The 20,374-nt window shown below is 36.3% G+C and overlaps 1 protein-coding gene across 2 annotated transcripts in view; it reads left to right on the top strand.

The window, feature by feature from the left end:
- Window positions 1–20,374, top strand: part of LOC128231445 (ecdysone-induced protein 78C-like) — a 59,123-nt gene that overhangs the window by 30,329 nt on the left and 8,420 nt on the right. The window contains exons 4-7 of one of the 2 annotated variants that reach the window (XM_052944276.1): window positions 3,629–3,837; window positions 9,164–9,308; window positions 11,480–11,643; window positions 20,212–20,341. In XM_052944276.1, the coding sequence (XP_052800236.1) occupies window positions 3,629–3,837; window positions 9,164–9,308; window positions 11,480–11,643; window positions 20,212–20,341 (648 nt within the window). The remainder of the gene's footprint in view (window positions 1–3,628; window positions 3,838–9,163; window positions 9,309–11,479; window positions 11,644–20,211; window positions 20,342–20,374) is intronic. The other variant, XM_052944277.1, reaches the window with a different exon arrangement.

A 20,374-nucleotide genomic window follows, 5' to 3' on the forward strand; every position in this document is an offset into this window, starting at 1 on the left:
CTGAATATAACCACAGGTTGAGATCATTAAATCTTTTAATGCTGTACTCAAACAGAGTAAAAAATTTCTGCTGTAAGCTCATTATAAAGAAATAAAATAATCAAGTGGGAATGTGCATGTTGTCTTGACTGATATTTTAACAGTACAAACACAAACTCAATTGTCTTTTACAAAATTGTAGGGATTTTATATCAAGTAAGTTTGCTTAGAAATGCCCAAATTTGAGTACCATCCTCTTCTCAAAATAGCTGGAAACCCCCTAACAACAATATATATATATTCTGATATTCTATATATAGATCATATTATTCAACCCAATTGCCATTTTTGATATGACATTCCCTTGTCACTTCACTTAAAAATAGAGTCTTTGTTGTTTTATTTCTCCCATCCTTCTTAGATTTGGATTTTTACCAATTCATTCATATGATATAGCCCATGATAGTATCATTTAAGACAAAATTGTTCGACATTTTTTAATGTTAGTTTATTCAGTGGGCATTGATCTCAGTTCTGCACATTCTCTGCCCTGATATCATATCTAGACTGATAAATGTATTCTCATAAAGTTGAATAAGAAAGAAAAAAGCTTTTTATATACCGTAAATATCCTATTAAATGCGTATGCCCTAATAGACACACTGGAGGTCATTTTGCGGGTCTATTTTCCACTTATGTGCAATAAATAATGCTTACATTAACTCTAATTTAAACTGAAAAAAAAAATACAATTTTACATTAACTCTAATTTAAACTGAAAAAAAATACAATTTAATCTAATGTAAAGGATTCCATCTGCACCATTATAGAGCACCTGCCCAGGAGGCTGACATCATGCCTTTATGTTAACCTATAGGGCAGTACCCTATAAAACAATGACAGGTGCAAACGATAAAAGTGACATAATAAAGAATCATGTGATGCGTTTTCAGACAGTGTATATGGCGACAACATCTATTAAAATAGATGTATTGGTTTTATGTGTTAGTATATATATATGGAATGTTTTCAAGTCAAGATTTATTTTAGGGATGGCGACGAGTACCCAAGTACTCGATCGATTGTCCGAGTACTACTCGAGTACCGTAAATGACTGGGTAATAGACGCCCTTTTTTCCCTCAGACTTCGATGCAAAAAAATGCCTGCGTATAATACCCAGTAACAATTTTTGAATTTTTTTTCTTAGGTCGATTTCAAGCCGAGAGTTTGTTTTTAGATTTATGTAGAAAGGGATGTTACTCGCGTCATATTGATCGAGTATATACGAGTTAAAATGGCAGTTAAAGATAGGGATACGGTAAATCGTAAGACGTTAATTATAATTTAAACAAAAATGTTTTTCGATTAAAGTTATTCAATATTATTTTGAATAATAAATTGAATTGAACAATAATTAAACTTGCATATTAAAAAGCAAAGTTGGGCACTGTCAAAATATTTTTTGTCAGTTGTACGAGAAGGTGTAAAAAACTCGACTGCCTTTAACCTGTTTAACATACCAATACTACAAACTGTTGCGATAATGGTCTTGTTTTTTCGCACTTTGTCACATTCTTTATTATTTTCTGTAGGTGTTGACATTTTGAGAACAAACCCGTACAATATAAGGTTTTTGCATAACTTAACTTTTCATTCTCGACAGTTTATCATTGTATGGTTTTATAGATAACCGTCGCCATTTTCACGAAAAAATTTTTTTTTGACACTGTCAACAAACATGGTGGCCGAAAATGCCAGACAATTTGACATCTTTTCTATGCGTCTTTTAACCAAAAACATAGATTAAAAGTTTTTTTCTTGGACTTTTCACAGATTTTTTCCCCTGCGTCTAATACCCCCTATCGTCTTATACCCAGTCATTTACGGTACTTGGAATATTTTTTAAAAATCTATAAAAATTCACCAAATACACGATTTACAGACGAAGTATCAGATCTGGTTAGTTGCCAAGAGGACAATTTACGGTCACTCTAATCCCCGCTGTGTACACAGTTGACCCTAATAAATTAGTTGAGAGTTGCAAACTGTTAACAAAGGGCCCCTATTTCTAATTAGCACTGATGTCAATTAACGAAGTTTTGATAGCGATACATTCACCTACACAATTCTATTGTTTACCAATAAGAGACCTTTTACCAAACAATGGACGCTAACAAGCGAACAAGTAGCGACCGTTACGAGCATTGATTTTTTAATGGGCGTATTTTTACTATTTTTGCAATGATTACCACAAATGATTGGTTGATATCTCAAATCAAGAAATATGAATATTAATGAGGTAAAAAACAATAATACAGTACAAAATATTTCTTTCATTATTTTTTTGTATGGTATTAATTTTCGTTCATTGTAATTCTGATTGATGTTCATTATAAATCTCGATTATCCAGACGCTCGAATTAAATCCGGGTTTAACTTTCCAGCTATATTGTAGCTTTTTTGCAGTGCATACTTTATTATATATAAAATCATTAAAATGAAATGAAAAAGACAAAATTAAAAGCATGAAACAACCTTTGTTTTCCTTTTATTTAATTTTCTGTTTAAGTACATAATGAAAGTCTAATTTAAAGATGAAAATTACCAATAATACGACCAACGCACAATATACGCCATGAACGATACATGTATACACGATCTTGTCTTTCCCGAAAACAATTTTTATTTTTTTCCGAGTAATCGAGTACCCGAGTACTCGATCGAAAGATTGTCCGAGTACTCGAGTACCAATTTTACTACTCGTTGCCATCCCTAATTTATATTTAAAAGAAATGAAAAGTTAAAACATCTTGATTATTAAATAAAGCTTATGCTTTTTGTCTGGAACTTCGCAACATTTTCTACCTGTTACAAGAATCAAACATTTCTCATTCTTGCGGAAAGTTGTGTATTGATATATTGAACCCACTTGATCAGTGGACCATTTTGATTGATATACACACCAGGCTGTGTAAACTACTATGATGCAGTGGATACTTATTGCTGATTGGTCATTCCCAAGCTTTCAACTCTGCCTACTGTCTAGGTGATGGGTTATTGTGACAAGTGGTATTTCTAATTTTGACTCTATTCATGACTGATCAGTGAATTTAACAGATTTTAAAAGTTCGCCCAGGTTTCTCAAAAAAACAACATGCACCCGGTGCGTTGTATAGGACATTTACAGTATGGGCGATAAATAATGTTTGTTGAGAGTCACCAAAGAGTGAGGTGTACATAGTTTAGGCCTGACAAAATTAAGTGCCAGTTTGATAAATGTGAATACAGTTCAGTTGTAGAGATAAAGTATTTCTGCTCTAAATTAATTCTATAATATAGTTTCATATTTCTGCTTAAGAGGACAGATAAATGTTTTCTGTGCAGCAAAACTGTACTTTCTTTAATACATATGAAGTCTCATTTCACACAATGAAAATAATTCGAAAACATTTCTTAACATTATAAAATTATTGGTATGCAGTATGGTAAATGACTAGTATCTGGCTTGAATTCAACTAATTTATCAGTAGCAACATTACCTACATAAATTTGCATATCATGAGCATAGTAAAACGATAAAAAACAATTTCATTTTAATTTTAGAAAAATTAGTTACACATGGATAAACCATGTAATTCTTGTTTTCAGCGGTGCGGTTTGGAAGAGTTCCTAAGCGTTCAAAGAGCATGGAGGAGGCGCAAGTGAGTTCAACGGACCCATGTTTGGACCAGACTTCACTGGAGAGCAAACAGCTTGCGATATATGACATCATCCTCAGTGTCTCTCAGGGTCACCTCGCAAACTGTGGGATCACTGATGACAAACTTAAAACCCTCCACAGACACCATTCCACCCTGGTGAGTTTGATACACTGGTGAGTTCGCCATGCTAGGGAGCTTGCCATGCTGGGGAGTTTGACTTTGGCAAGTTAAACATGCTGTTGAGTTTGATATACTGGTGTGTTTGACATGCCAGCTACTTTAACATGGCAGTGATTTTGACATACTGGTGATATTTACATGCTGGTGAAATTGACATGCTTGTGAATTTGACATACTGGTGAGTTTGAAATGCTAGTGAGTTTGACATGCACTGGTGAGTGTGACATGCACTGGTAAATTTGACACACTGGTGAGTTTGCCTTGGTGTTGAGTTTGACATGCTGGTGGGTAAGACCATGCTGTTGAATCACACATTCTGATGAAACTGACCATGCTGATGAGTTTGAAATACTGGTGTTTTTGACATGCTGGTGGTGGGACATTCCAGTGAGTTTGACATGGTGGTGACTTTGACATACTGATGACTATGACATGCTGGTAAAGTGACATTCTCTTGAGTTTGACATGCTGATGATGTGAAATTCTAGTGGGTTTGACATGCTGGTAAATCGCAGATTGACTGTTTGGTGCAGGTGATCTCAAGGCGTACCCTTGGCTGTACGGTGCAGGTTTTTTCAATGTTTGGCCATCAGTCTTGTGCTGGTTATGTTTACTAAAGATTTAATGGGGTCTGAGCATAGATCGTCATTTTTTTGGGTTTAAAGGGCTGACAGACTGATCTGATGACTTAACTGTCTAATTGTGTCTTGCCATTCACTAGGTTTTGAGCCTAGAGAGGTGTTATTGGGTTGAAGGGGCTGACAGGTTGATCTGATGACTTACCTGTCTTATTATGCCTGGCATGGGGTTTTGCGCCTGGAATGGCATTGTTCAGTGGAAGGGACTGACAAGATTACATGTGAATTGTGTATCTGATTGCGGACATGGTGGTAGGAAGGGGTTTAATGATTGCTGAGCTGTTCTAGGCCAAACTGTGTTTAGCACTGTGCTAGTAAAATTTATTTGATGGTGACCACAACCCTATCATTGAACCTTTTATCATTGGCTTCCTGTACATCCAAGCAGGGACACAACCAGTCTCCGCCAAAAAAAATATTTGTTTCCGATGTGCTTAAAAGGTTTTGTTCACTTTTATCCTATGCAAGTGAATTAAGGTCAATAGTAAGCTTAAATGTCTGTATGTCCATCTGTCACCATTGAGTTGTGTAACTTAGTAAACAACCATGACTGATCTTATTATGAAAGTTGTTAGAAGTGTTTGCTGAGGTTATGAGAATCAATAATATACAAAGGTGTTTTTTTCAGGGATTGGGTCAATCCCTACCTACTGTGAATCAACCAAGCCTATGCCAGGCTTCTGCCCTAATAACCTCAGCATGCACAAGTTATTAAAGATGGTTCAGCAAGCTAGTGTTTTTGCTGCACATGTTTTTAAGAAACTGTTGAACTCTGCTAAATGCTTATAATTATAGCCTTTTGTCCATCTGTCACCATTGAACATGTTTAACAGTACATTGAAATAAACTTTGTACTTTTTATTACAATCAATTTTATGTTACAATCAATGCAAACTGGAATTCCTGTTTTCAAGCTTATAGTAAGACATATATGGTCGTTTTTCACTATTTTGGTTATCTTCAGTATCCAAATTTTTTACATATTTTTCTCACTGGCAGGTTCTATAAGGAGAGTCCATTCCTAGTTCAACTGTTTTTGTAAATTAAGGAGTTGTCTCAGAGAAGAAAAAGAACTACTAGTATTCCAATTTCTAGTAACTGTTCAATTGTATTTGTTAATTAAAGAGCTGTCCCAGAGCCTGAGAGGAAGCAAGAAAATGAAAGCTCCTATAGCACGATTTTATTTCTTTCTTGTCCAAACAGTTGCTGGCAAGTGCAGATTTCTTTAAAGCACATTAATTGTTTCCCAATGGGATTATGTTTTGTCCTACTGGATGACATCCACGTTCTTCGTCATTACCTCATATTTCCAAGTGCAGATGAACAGAGGGAGTACTCTCAGAAAGGCTCACAACATTGTTGGTATGATTTGGAAGTTTTAGAGTTACATACACAACATAAATTATGCAATGTATTTTAAGTGATCCTTGGTTTGATACATAAAAGTTGTAGAAGTGATACAAATTATATTATACTTTCAAATAGTATGAAATGTCAATGTGATGGCTTCTTTTATCTGTTCAAGAATTGGTTTCTCAGGTCAAAGTCTTCGAGCATAGTTAATGCAAATGGCTGTGTCAGGATATTTTGAATAATTCATTAGCAATCTAGTATCTATGCTCACCTCTCTGCCAACGGGATTGCCGGATGGATTCTTATTTTATTGTATAGTAAGCTACTTTCAGCTACTGACGAAAACAAATACCACAGCTTCTGGAGTGACAGTTCATAGCTCAAACACTCAAGTTGGTCATTTTCCTGGTCCCTGTGATGTTTCAAGCGAAGTTCAGCTCTTGTGAAGGTCCTCCACCATGGCAGTTGTGATCTCTTGTATCCAGCTTGTAGTGAAAAGGTTGTTGCATGAAGTTGGCACCCAGTTTGGTTTCAGCAATCTGAAAGTTTTTATCAATAATTTTACGAATTCCATAGAATTTGTATAATAATTATTTTGTTAAAATTAAGGTAGCTTTGCATTGAGGATGTTTATTTTCATTTCTAAGAGCTTTGATGTTGTCAAACAAATCTGAAGATTCACTGTTTGTGCTGCTAATTAAAACAGAATCATTATACCTAGGGGTTGTGGTGTCCGCTGTGGTGTCCTCGCCATGCATGTTGTAATTGTAGCCAGTCTGTTTCAGGATCTAGAATTGGATAAAAAGTGTCTTCAATATCTAAAATCTGCATGGTTGCAACTGTCAGTTGCGGTTGATCGCTGTCCATCTAGTTCCTTAATTGATATTTTCTTGGGGATGGGGATAGAAAAAGGGCATATGTGGCACATGGAGGTATGCAAATGAAGTATCAGATGCATGAATCTTGCTGATTTTAGATCTTGATAGTTTCTTTCTTTGAGTTGAGAACACTTTTTATGAATCCAGTGATGACAGGTTGAACAAAATGAAACTTCATGATCTTTGTGTACATTTTTTTGCAAATACTGCAACTATTCATAGAATTGTTCACAAAATGTCCAGGATTTAGGGAAATCTTTGTTAGGCATTTATTCCTGATTTTGCAGACAAGAAGTCTCTGTTTTGTTGACTTAAACAGGTAGTAAGGAGAGAAAGTGGGGGAATAGAAGACATCGATAGCTAGACTATTACTGCTCTTTATGTGTCTGAATCACATCCCAAGACATAGTGCAAATCATTTAGATTACAATGAAGTGCAAAGTAATTTAACAGAGTCTGTCTGTGTGTCATTTAAAATATATGTCCTTTTCTTGGATATGAGAAGAGAACGTGACAATCAAGGTTCAGTGACATTTTAATGCCCTCGAAAATACCAGAACAGTGAATTTGATTGAAAACATTATTATATGTTCTTTGCTTTCTGGGGAAAAGAAAATTGGTTTCTCAGCTTGTGGTGCAATGATTTCTTAGATTTATTCGAGCTCCTGAAAAGTGCTATCATTATTGAGGATGGTGTCATAATGTGTGTTGTGTTTTGTAATTAATGCATTTCTTGCTTGTAGTTGTGTTATGAAAGAAGCTTGAAGCCTTAAGGTAAATGTTAATTGGGATGTCATTTCAGTAAATTACAATATGGCTGCCTGTTGGATGATGTATATAGCTTGATGAATACAGTGATGTTATAATGAGAAATGATTGATAACTGTTTTTCTATTACATTAGGTCAATGTCCTTGTACTTCAAGTGTTAGCCAGCAATGAAAAACCCATCTTTGTTGAATATAGAAACCGTCATGTTTGCACATTTGTTCTGAACTTTCAGAATGATTTCTAGCTTTATCAATTATTCTAAAATTATAAGCATTTCTTCTGTTGATTTCATGCAAGAAAACCACATGGTGATAGTTCTGATATTGTGCTTATCATTCATTGTTTATAATGTCCATTTAAAACTGGTGTTGCTGCTCTCTGCGGTCATCTCTGAATCCATCCAACCAAGAAAGAGGTCCTGCAAAATATCATTGATAACTAAATGATTGTCTTCAAATATAATCTAGAGCATATGTAAACATCCGAAGAATGCCATGTCAATAGAGGCTACATAAATGGAAAAAATCGTTCTTCTTTAAAGAACTACTTCAGGCACACAAAGACATTTCATTGTGGTGTAACTCCTTGCCTTGACTAATGACTACATACATGGAACATTGTGCTATATAGTTTTATCTTCAGTATTTGAACTCTGGTATTTCTCTAATTAGAATTTCTTCAAATCATAACAAAAACAACCCCGACTATTGAATCAGTCTCTTGAGGTATTTTTAATGTTTAAATGACAAAAAGAAAACTTTATTGTTGTTTTCTTAATGGTTGAAAATTTTAATGAAGGAATTTCTGTTGGTGGCAGACTTGGTCTTGTTTAAAGCTGCACCCTCACATATTGAACGTTTTGACAACTTTTTTTTTATTTTTTGCCTTGGAACAAGCCAATCTGTGTGAAAATCCATGGAAACCAGTTGTATAAGACTGCTGACAAAAAATTAGATCGCAGATTTTTATATTTAAGTTCACAAAATGATGTTTTATGCATTTTTCCTAAACCGTTAGTAACTGTTCAAGCCATAAAACATTAATATTTATTGAAACGAAAAATGAAAATCTACGATCTGATTTTTTGTCAGCAGTCTTTTATCATTGGTTTGCACATATTCACATAAAAATTTGCTCTTTCCAAGACAAAAAATAAAAAAAGTTGTTATAATGGTAAATCTGTGAGAGTGCAGCTTTAAGGAATGTTTGTGATTGAACCAGCTGCAATCCAGGATTTGTCATGGCCATGAAACAGTGATGGGGATAATGTCAAAACTTGCGAAAATATAGTGTTAAATTATTCCGAAATAAAAAACAAACTGTATTTAAATGGTACATTTTCTAATGTTAAGTGTTTTAATCTCTTTTGAAATCAATGATCAGTAAATGTCAGTAAATGTCATCAATTTCAGATAAGAAAAAGTTAATATATTCATACACTTATTAAACGACCATTTTATGTAACATCATCTATGAAATGGTTGCATGGCAGGACTTTTGGCAAAAAATTCGAAGACCTCGATCTATAAAAAAAATCAATGAATAAAAAAAGTCAATGAAATAAAATATCAGAACATGTACATAAAACTAGTTGTCACAAGTAGACTTTGGATGAAATTCTCCTCATGCAACATATATTATTAACGTATACCTTATTGTTCAGATGACGAAGATCGAGATCCCGGATCAGCCAGTCCAGTTTACAGATGACGAGTTGGAAAAACAGCGACTTCTCATGTGGCAGTGTTATGCCCACCTCACCACTCCCGCCATACAGAGCATGGTTGAGTTTGTCAAAAGGATTCCAGGTAATAGGTGCCGTAGAATGACAGAAATTTGTCACTTGGCTTTCCAGTTAGAACACTCTCTTCACACTAAGGCATCCCAAGTTAACATTGTGATGGACACCCAACAAGGGAGTTTCCTCTGAGTACACTAAACCCCACAGCATAATGAAGGGGGTTGAGACAACATTCATTTTACAATGTGCCTTATACAAATTCACTTTTCTTTGTTAAACAATAAAATTCATATATTTCAAGGGGCTTTTAGTCGTAGTCAGTGGTAGCTTTGGTATGCTTGGAATGAGATATCTATGTTGTATACATTCTATCAGTCAAAGTAAAGCAAAAACAAACTATGTTCCACACGCCCCTGGTTTTTCCTCCTTCAGTAGTTGGCATTCTTTTATAAATTAAACTTCATCTCCTAGGATTACTTTCTGGGATGTCAGGTATTTATAAAAATAAAAATTGGCAAAATTACGTAGTTTCTAAAGCCTATATAGAAAACGTTGCATCATTGGATTTTTAGGCTGAAGTTTTTTTGTTGCAAGAATGAGTTATTGGCATTACAGCCAATTATTTATTTTGTTCAACTTCTGACTCCTATGATGGGCACAAAAATCTGCTCTACTTTCTGAAATACCAAGGTTACTTTGCCACAAATGTCACCCTAAAATCACCTGCAAATTGTATTGCCTAAAAGCCTTTGTGCGTTGTTGTTCTATGTTTGCAATACAATCTGTCTGCATGCAGAAGATTACAGGGATCAGATGATTTTTTTTGCACGCCTAAGTGCAGCAGTAAATTAAGAGGAGAAGTTTAGATAAACATTCAAATTGCTTCTTGTTATTGCAAGAACATTTAGCCAGCTGCAATTTGCATAATTTGAATTCTTGCATCAAGTTAATAAATATGTTGTGATTTCAATTATCAATAGAATAATTTCTTTTCAAACAGAGGGTAATGGCTCATTACATTTTACGAGTTTCAGCACTTATTTCTGAAATATTCAAACATTAACGCCATTTGTTAATGACTGTCTTAATTCACCATTAAAATCTATTGTGAGCTACAAATGCACATGTTTATAAAACAATTACCACAGTATTATTACAGAGCTCGAGGTGACGTCAAAGGGTATTTTACCCAAATAGTTTTATGGAAGAGTATGTGACACCCTAAAAAATTGAGAGAGTATTCATATAAATGCAGAGTATTTACCAATTAAAACAATTCAACAGCGAGTATCTAAAAAGAAAGTTTTGTTTTTGTATCCATCTAATGTAAGTGCTAAACCGGTTGCAAACAGTAGGAAAAAATCTCCTATGCAGTCACCTCCCCTTAAAATTGAATAGCATTTGGCATTGTAAAGGGAAGTTGTTGCCTAGCCTCTACTCCAAAAACATTGAATTAGTAAATTCATTACTGACCAATACACATGCCATTTGATAAAAGAGGATGTTATTACTAAATCGATGTGTTTTGATACGCTATGGTCTAAAATCACTTGCTTTTTTCAGATTTTTAAATGAATATTAACGTTATTACTTTCCTTATCTGGAACTCTGTTGTTAGTTTTGTAGCTGTTTTTTGCAAGACATTTATCACATTATTCAGTTAATTGTTCCTTAGGTAAAAAAAGTAAATCACATTAATTGAAAGTAATGAAATCCAATTTTACAGGAAATAACATTAGTTTCAGACCCAAGTGACTAATTTAGCAGACAAGTTCCATTTACATAAGTGATAATGGGTGAAATCAATCATCACTTACTAGTTGATGTATGTCTAGAAGATGTTGTAGGGTTCCCTGTACTCTTGTAGCAGCTGTGTACTTTGTCTGAAATTATTGGCATTCCCTGAACAAAATGAAGAGAAATACTCTAAGGAAATGCAAAATAAGATTACCCTTTTTGGTGTTGATGTTAATATTTCCATGTCTAATAAAGATACTGCCATTGAGGAGTTAGACAGTGCATTCTTCTTCCAAGAAAATAAATAAGATATGAGTATTTGGTTTAAGTTACAAATAAATCAAAATACATACCAAGAGGGTTGAATCTCAGTTTGACAGAACTTAACTTGCATTTGTGCCTGATCTAAGCAGCTTGAGGACACACTTAGGGAAGCTTATGTAGAAGCATAAGGTAGGAGAGGTGAGGTAAAATAAATCACCCTTATTTTGTCAATTACAGGCATCTTGGACCTAGCACAGGATGACCAGCTGATCCTAATCAAGACAAGCTTCTTCGAGATGTGGGTGACGAGGATGGCTCGAATGTTCAACCCGGAGGATTTCTCACTCACTTTCGAGGATGGCAGCATTATACAGAAGGATGAACTCGCTGTTGTGTACTCGGTCAGTATAACTTTATGACGTAAGGGAAACTGCACTGAGATTGGATTTCGTTCTATATCTAATAAGAGTTTCCCTATTGAATTATGACAACAATCTGAAATAAACAGCATAAAGGGTCTCAAACTGATATATAAAGATACCAGATTGTTACAATGGGAAGTATCCCTTTAATGCACCTACAGCCAAATTTTCCTGACTGGGTACTCAGAATAGGTACTCTAAGTAAGTACCCTGCTTCCTCAGATTGGGTCATCAGACTCTGTTCTTAGACTGTGTCAGTATACACAGACTTGGTTCTCAGACTGTGTCATTATTCACAGACTTGGTTTTCAGACTGTAAATTACACAGACTTGGTTCTCAGACTGTGTCATTTACACAGACTTGGTTCTCAGACTGTGTCATTATACACAGACTTGGTTCACAGATTGTGTTATTATACACAGACTTGGTTCTCAGACAGTGTCATTATACACAGACTTGGTAGTCAGACTGCGTCATTATATACAGACTTGGTTCTAAGACAGTGTCATTATACACAGACTTGGTTCTCAGACTGTGTCATAATACACAGACTTGGTTCACAGATTGTGTTATTATACACAGACTTAGTGATCAGACTGGGTACTCAGACTGAGGCAGCATAAGCAATGTGATTTAGACATGCTACCATTTTTGTTTTCTGAATAACATTTAATAAAGCTTTTGAAAATACTTGACATATCATTTTCATAATTGTTATAATCTAGCCGGTGAGGAAACTCTTAAATGTGTCTGTGCTATACAATACTGATCAAAGTACTATTATAGATGTGGAAGAGTATTCAATACTTCATTTAACCCAAGTACTCTTCTGTATTAAATAGCTTATCCATAAGGGGTCGCTTTAGTGGAGATTTGTACTGACTGCTGTTGATATTTATAGAAAATTTGTTATTTTTGGACACTGCTTTTCCTAACCCAAGTTAGTCAGAATTCAGCAAATGAAATGGATACTTATATCTGAGACCTTTTTTAATTTTGGGTGCCTACAAACTAAATTGTTCCTTAAACTTAGGTTTTTTCTAACATGGTTCTTTCATGTTCTCTTTCTTAATTTCTGTCTTGGGGTATATCGATATCAATTTTGAACAGTAATGATCTGTGTGAGTGTATTTTGACATGCTTCTGGGATAATTGTGTAATTTATAAGTGCATGTCATTGACCTGATCTTTAAAGGTAAAATGTGGAACAATGCTAAGTGAAAAAAGTTGATATACTGTGAATATTTATTCATTCTGTCGGAATGTGATGTCTTCATTAGATTTATATCATGGTTCAGAGCTCTGGTGTAAAAACAACAATAAATAATGGAGGGGAACAATGCTTTCCATGAGGAAAAAATCGATCTCATAAAATTCTTTCCTGCTAAAAAAACATCGGAGCTCCAAATAGAAAAAGGTTAGCTGAAAAGTGCAATGTGCTTTTACAATGGTTTTAACCCAATAATGGATGCCTGGTTTGGGTTATTTCGTAATAATGGGAACATAATGATGATATATTGTCGTATTTCACCTTTTGGACCTTTAAGGACAGATTGTACCATTCCAGCATGGAAATATGGCTTTTTTCGCAGTCAAATAGGATGTAAAATGGTGTAATTTGCACAAATTAATTTCCACAAGTAAAATACAATGTTGTCTTACGCCCTTTATAGAATGTAAAACACAATATGCATCATCAACTGGTTTAATGGTACGCAGATCTTAAAGCCCAGAGGGCGTTTCATTAAAGGATCTTAGTCTAACTTAAAAGATTTTTAAATCTGTAGGAATATCACAAGGGCACTCAGGTTATTGTTTAATTATTTCAAGTGTGTGCTCATCCTTACTACTGGCTGATGTTCTTTAAGCTTAAATATATATTTATATATTCAGCTCCTGCTGTTGAAGTGCATATAATCAAGAATATGCTGTCTTAGCTCATACCCATGAAGTGTCAATAATTAAGAACATGCTGTCTTAGCTCCTACCCATGAAGTGCCTAAAATCAAGAACATGCTGTCTTAGCTCCTACCATGAAGTGCCCATAATCAAGAACATGCTGTCTTAGCTCCTACCCATGAAGTGCTCATAATCAAGAACTTGCTGTCTTAGCTCCTACCCATGAAGTGCTCATAATCAAGAACATGCTGTCTTAGCTCCTACCATGAAGTGCCCATAATCAAGAACATGCTGTCTTAGACCCTGCCAATGAAGTGCCCATAATCAAGAATGTTCTGTCTTAGCTCCTACCCATGAAGTGTCCATAATCAAGAACATTCTGTCTTAGACCCTGCCAATAAAGTGCCCATAATCAAGAATGTTCTGTCTTAGCTCCTACCCATGAAGTGTCCATAGTCAAGAACATGCTGTCTTAGACCCTGCCAATAAAGTGCCCATAATCAAGAACATGCTGTCTTAGACCCTGCCAATGAAGTGCCCATAATCAAGAACTTGCTGTCTTAGACCCTGCCAATGAAGTGCCCATAATCAAGAACATGCTGTCTTAGCTCCTGCCCATGAAGTGCCTAAAATCAAGAACATGCTGTCTTAGACCCTGTCATGAAGTGCCCATAATCAAGAACATGCTGTCTTAGCTCCTACCCATGAAGTGCCCATAATCAAGAACTTGCTGTCTTAGCTCCTACCATGAAGTGTGCATAATCAGAAACATGCTGTCTTAGCTCCTACCCATGAAGTGTCCATAATCAAGAACATGCTGTCTTAGACCCTGCCAATAAAGTGCCCATAATCAAGAACATGCTGTCTTAGACCCTGCCAATGAAGTGCCCATAATCAAGAACTTGCTGTCTTAGACCCTGCCAATGAAGTGCCCATAATCAAGAACGTGCTGTCTTAGACCCTGCCAATGAAGTGCCCATAATCAAGAACATGCTGTCTTAGACCCTGCCAATGAAGTGCCCATAATCAAAAACATGCTGTCTTAGCTCCTACCCATGAAGTGTCCATAATCAAGAACATTCTGTCTTAGCTCCTACCCATGAAGTGTGCATAATCAGAAACATGCTGTCTTAGCTCCTACCCATGAAGTGTGCATAATCAGAAACATGCTGTCTTAGCTCCTACCCATAAAGTGTGCATAATCAGAAACATGTTGTCATAGCTCCTACCCATGAAGTGTGCAGAATCAGGAACATGCTGTCTTAACTCCTACCCATGAAATGTGCATAATCAGGAACATGTTGTCTTAGCTCCTACCCATGAAGTGTGCATAATCAGGAACATGCTGTCTTAGCTCATACCCATGAAGTGTCCATAATCAGGAACATGCTGTCTTAGCTCCTATCCATGAAGTGTCCATAATCAATAACATGCTGTCTTAGCTCCTATCCATGAAGTGTCCATAATCAAGAACATGCTGTCTTAGCTCCTATCCATGAAGTGTCCATAATCAATAACATGCTGTCTTAGCTCCTATCCATGAAGTGTCCATAATCAAGAACATGCTGTCTTAGCTCCTATCCATGAAGTGTCCATAATCAAGAACATGCTGTCTTAGCTCCTACCCATGAAGTGTCCATAGTCAAGAACATGCTGTCTTAGCTCCTACCCATGAAATGTGCATAATCAGGAACATGCTGTCTTAGCTCCTACCCATGAAGTGTGCATAATCAGGAACATGCTGTCTTAGCTCCTACCCATGAAGTGTCCATAATCAGGAACATGCTGTCTTAGCTCCTACCCATGAAGTGCCCATAATCAAGAACTTGCTGTCATAGGTCCTACCCATGAAGTGTCCATAATCAAGAACATGCTGTCTTAGCTCCTACCCATGAAGTGTCCATAATCAAGAACTTGCTGTCTTAGACCCTGCCAATGAAGTGCCCATAATCAAGAATGTTCTGTCTTAACTCCTACCCATGAAGTGTGCATAATCAGGAACATGCTGTCTTAGCTCCTACCCATGAAGTGTCCATAATCAAGAACATGCTGTCTTAGTTCCTACCCATGAATTATCCATAATGGAGAACATGCTTTCTTAGCTCCTACCCATGAAGTGTCCATAATCAATAACATGCTGGCTTAGTTCCTACCCATGAAGTGCCCATAATCAAGAACTTGCTGTCATAGGTCCTACCCATGAAGTGTCCATAATCAAGAACATGCTGTCTTAGCTCCTACCCATGAAGTGTCCATAATCAAGAACTTGCTGTCTTAGACCCTGCCAATGAAGTGCCCATAATCAAGAATGTTCTGTCTTAACTCCTACCCATGAAGTGTGCATAATCAGGAACATTCTGTCTTAGCTCCTACCCATGAAGTGTGCATAATCAGGAACATTCTGTCTTAGCTCCTACCCATGAAGTGTGCATAATCAGGAACATGCTGTCTTAGCTCCTACCCATGAAGTGTGCATAATCAGGAACATGCTGTCTTAGCTCCTACCCATGAATTATCCATAATCAGGAACATGCTGTCTTAGCTCCTACCCATGAAGTGTCCATAATCAAGAACTTGCTGTCTTAGACCCTGCATATGAAGTGTCCATAATCAAGAACATGCTGTCTTAGCTCCTATCCATGAAGTGTCCATAATCAAGAACATGCTGTCTTAGACCCTACCCATGAAGTGTCCATAATCAAGAACATGCTGTCTTAGCTCCTACCCATGAAGTGTCCATAATCAATAACATGCTGTCTTAGCTCCTATCCATGAAGTGTACATAATCGATAAGATGATGTCTTAGTTCCTACCCATGAAGTGTGCATAATCAGGAACATGCTGTCTTAGCTCCTATCCATGAAGTGTCCATAATCAAGAACATGCTGTCTTAGACCCTACCCATGAAGTGTACATAATCAAGACCATGCTGTCTAAGCTCCTACCCATGAAGTGTCCATAATCAATAACATGCTGTCTTAGCTCCTACCCATGAAGTGTACATAATCAATAAGATGATGTCTTAGTTCCTACCCATGAAGTGTGCATAATCAGGAACATGCTGTCTTAGCCTACCCATGAAGTGTGCATAATCAAGAACATGCTGTCTTAGCTCCTACCCATGAGGTGTCCATAATCAAGAACTTGCTGTCTTAGCTCCTACCCATGAAGTGTCCATAATCAAGAACTTGCTGTCTTAGACCCTACCCATGAAGTGTCCATAATCAAGAACTTGCTGTCTTAGCTCCTACCAATGAAGTGCCCATAATCAAGAACTTGCTGTCTTAGCTCCTACCCATGAAGTGTCCATAATCAAGAACTTGCTGTCTTAGCTCCTACCAATGAAGTGCCCATAATCAAGAACTTGCTGTCTTAGCTCCTACCCATGAAGTGTCCATAATCAAGAACTTGCTGTCTTAGACCCTACCCATGAAGTGTCCATAATCAAGAACTTGCTGTCTTAGCTCCTACCAATGAAGTGTCCATAATCAAGAACATGCTGTCTTAGCTCCTACCAATGAAGTGCCCATAATCAAGAACTTGCTGTCTAAGCTCCTACCCATGAAGTGTCCATAATCAAGACCATGCTGTCTAAGCTCCTACCATGAAGTGCCCATAATCAAGACCATGCTGTCTAAGCTCCTACCCATGAAGTGCCCATAATCAATAACATGCTGTCTTAGCTCCTACCCATGAAGTGTGCATAATCAGAAACATGCTGTCTTAGTTCCTACCCATGAAGTGTGCATAATCAAGACCATGCTGTCTTAGCTCCTACCCATGAAGTGTCCATAATCAAGACCATGCTGTCTTAGCTCCTACCCATGAAGTGTCCATAATCAAGACCATGCTGTCTTAGCTCCTACCCATGAAGTGTCCATAATCAAGAACATGCTGTCTTAGCTCCTACCCATGAGGTGTCCATAATGAAGAACATGCTGTCTTAGCTCCTACCCATGAAGTGTCCATAATCAAGAACATGCTGTCTTAACTCCTATACACCATACTGCAGTTTTTTACCATTTAGATCTCTATTTCCCAATAGGGTTACTCTAGATATTTGTCTTTAATGATGCATCATCATGCATTAATCAGTATTTGTCATCCTTTGATTTCTCTTTAATAGAGTCTTGATCTGATAGGTCTGCATGTGGAGGTCTTTCTCAATGACTTCTTACATCTTTAAGACAATTTTTCCATAATTATTATTCACCTATTACATTAACAATATCTCTTATTTACAATGCATTACCCATTGTAATAATGCTCTTGGTCAAAAAGAACAATACTTATGTGTAGTAGTATTTCTTTTGAAATGTAAATGATATCTGGTTTTGTCTTAATTGTCTCGTTTTTATTCAACTGAGACACAAATGCTTTTAAATGCTGCTGATGAGTAAACAATTTACGTGTTGATGAATATCCAAATGATATTTTTGTTCCATTAAGCTAATGGATTTTCCTTAAAAAAAAATCTGATGCAATTATAATTATTCTATCTAAATGCACTGAGATATAATATCCTCATAACTCATAATGAGGCAAAAAAGTGCAGAAGCATTTTTTTCAGTTTACATTATACAATATTAGCCAGTTACTAAAGTTTTCACATCATCTTAGTCAATATTGCTTGCATCTGGTGAGTATTACCATCGTGTAAACCAACTATGTAGATCAGAGTGACGGCAACAAATGTATAACATGCACTAAATTCTGGATTGGATAGGAATATAATCTACATTTCCAGTAAATAAAACAGCTGTTTGGCTAATTAATACTATGTGTATACTTAATTGTGAGGAATTTAAATGTTTAGCAGGCTTTTCTGAAAAGCTCCACCTGCTGTCAATCTTAGTAAGCATTACCATATTTGGAAATGTTCTATTCTTGTCTGTGATTTTGTGAACATCGGTGTGCGCACTTGTATCCATCCATGCGATCGTCCATCAGTCTGACTTTGGCCTGTTGGGCTTGTAACTTGGCCCTACTTTTGGGATTTTAATACAACCTGGCACATATGTTCATCATGAGTTGACTGTGAGTTGTCTAATGACCCATATCTGTAGGTCAAGGTCAAGCTCACACTCAAGGTTCAGTAGTCAAATCTCTTGTATTCTTGCCTTCAGGGCTATAATGTGTCAGTGCATAAGGATTTAAAAACAACTTGGTGCAAATGTTCACTATGAGTAGACTGTGTGTGGTGTCTGATGACCCATATCTGTAGGTCAAGGTCAAGCTCACGCTCACTGTTCATTGGTCAAATCACTTGTATTTTGGCTTCTCAGGGCTATAACTTGTCAGTGCATTGGGGATTTCAAACAAGTTGGTGCACATTTTCATCATGAGAAGGAGAGCAGGGAGCATTGGTCAGATCTTATTCATAATCTTTTTTGGTTTGTTTGACATCATTGTCATCAACTTTCCAACAATAGCATTCAAGGTCAAGGAGCCATCTTTAAAATGCTCCATGATTGGGACATTGAGGGGCTCAACATTGTTGGCATTCGCTGACAAACATGTGGTAATAATGATCTAAAAGAAACAATGATAGAGATGATTTAGATGGTGATTCAAGCAACACATGCTACCATTCCTTTTATTGATGTTAAGTTCTTTTAGAAAATGCAAGAGTACATTATTTTATGTTCATGCTTTTGCAACACAAGTAACTTACTCCTAATTATGGGTAAACTGCAGTATTTTAGATGTATTGAGTTCTAAAAACATTTGACGTGATTAAGTTGAAAGAAAGCCTAAACACCACCCTAGTACAGTTAGTTCATGTTTCTGTTTATAAGTGAGGTATCAGTTAATCTCAGCTGTTTGGAAGTCTTATCCTGTTTAATGTTAATCTGAAAACAGCAGTGTTGGCAATTAAGCCTTCCAAACACTAGACAAATGAATATTTCTTATTTACATTTTGTAAACTCCACTAAAACCTTGCATAATTATGAATCATATAAAATTTCGACCTTCGGGCTTGTGCGAAATTCAGTCAGTGGGACAGTACAATTAATTACCGACTTCTTAGGTAATGTTTCATTTGAAAGATTGCACAATTAGTATAAGTACATAGTGTTTATGAAATGAATGATATATTCATTATAAACTATTCAGAAATATCAGTTCATCATGTTTTGACTTCAGTGTTATACATTTATGGTTACAGGCATTGAGACCAGTATTATTTTCTTGACACTTGTTAATTAATCGGTCTTTCAAACTGAAATCAGTAATCTCTGTTTCTGTAATATATACAAATCAACATCTTTGAAGACAAGGAAAGAATAATAGATTGGGCACAAAAAGAAGAAAAAGTGCTCTACACTGAGGAAAACAGGATATAAAATGCAGATTTGTTTTTCCTGGAGTCAGCCTGGTGTTAACACCACGCAGTGCCCTTGGCCATAAGATTCCTGATTATTTTTTTGTCTGGAATAATTTCCTGAACATTAAAATAACAAGTACACATTTGCTGGTGGAGAGCATGGGGGAATGCTTCCCATGCCTGATGTGTGAGTAGGTCAGTAGATATATATATGTCTATATCAGGATTATTGCCCTTAAATGGAAATGAGATCATCTGTCTGATATTTTCCGACTTATTAGCAAGCAGTTGAGCCATATTCTTTTTCTATTTATTACAGCCAGAGTTTGTTAGTGCAATGTTTGACGTGGCAGGAAACATCAACGGGCTGAACCTGAATGATACAGAGATTGGTCTTCTATCCGCTGTGATTCTTTCAACTCCAGGTGCGTTTGCTGGCCAGGCAACAGGTATTTTGTGTAACCAGGGTATCAACATTCCAG

Source organism: Mya arenaria, chromosome 4 (genome assembly GCF_026914265.1).
Source record: "Mya arenaria isolate MELC-2E11 chromosome 4, ASM2691426v1".
NCBI lineage: Eukaryota > Metazoa > Mollusca > Bivalvia > Myida > Myidae > Mya > Mya arenaria.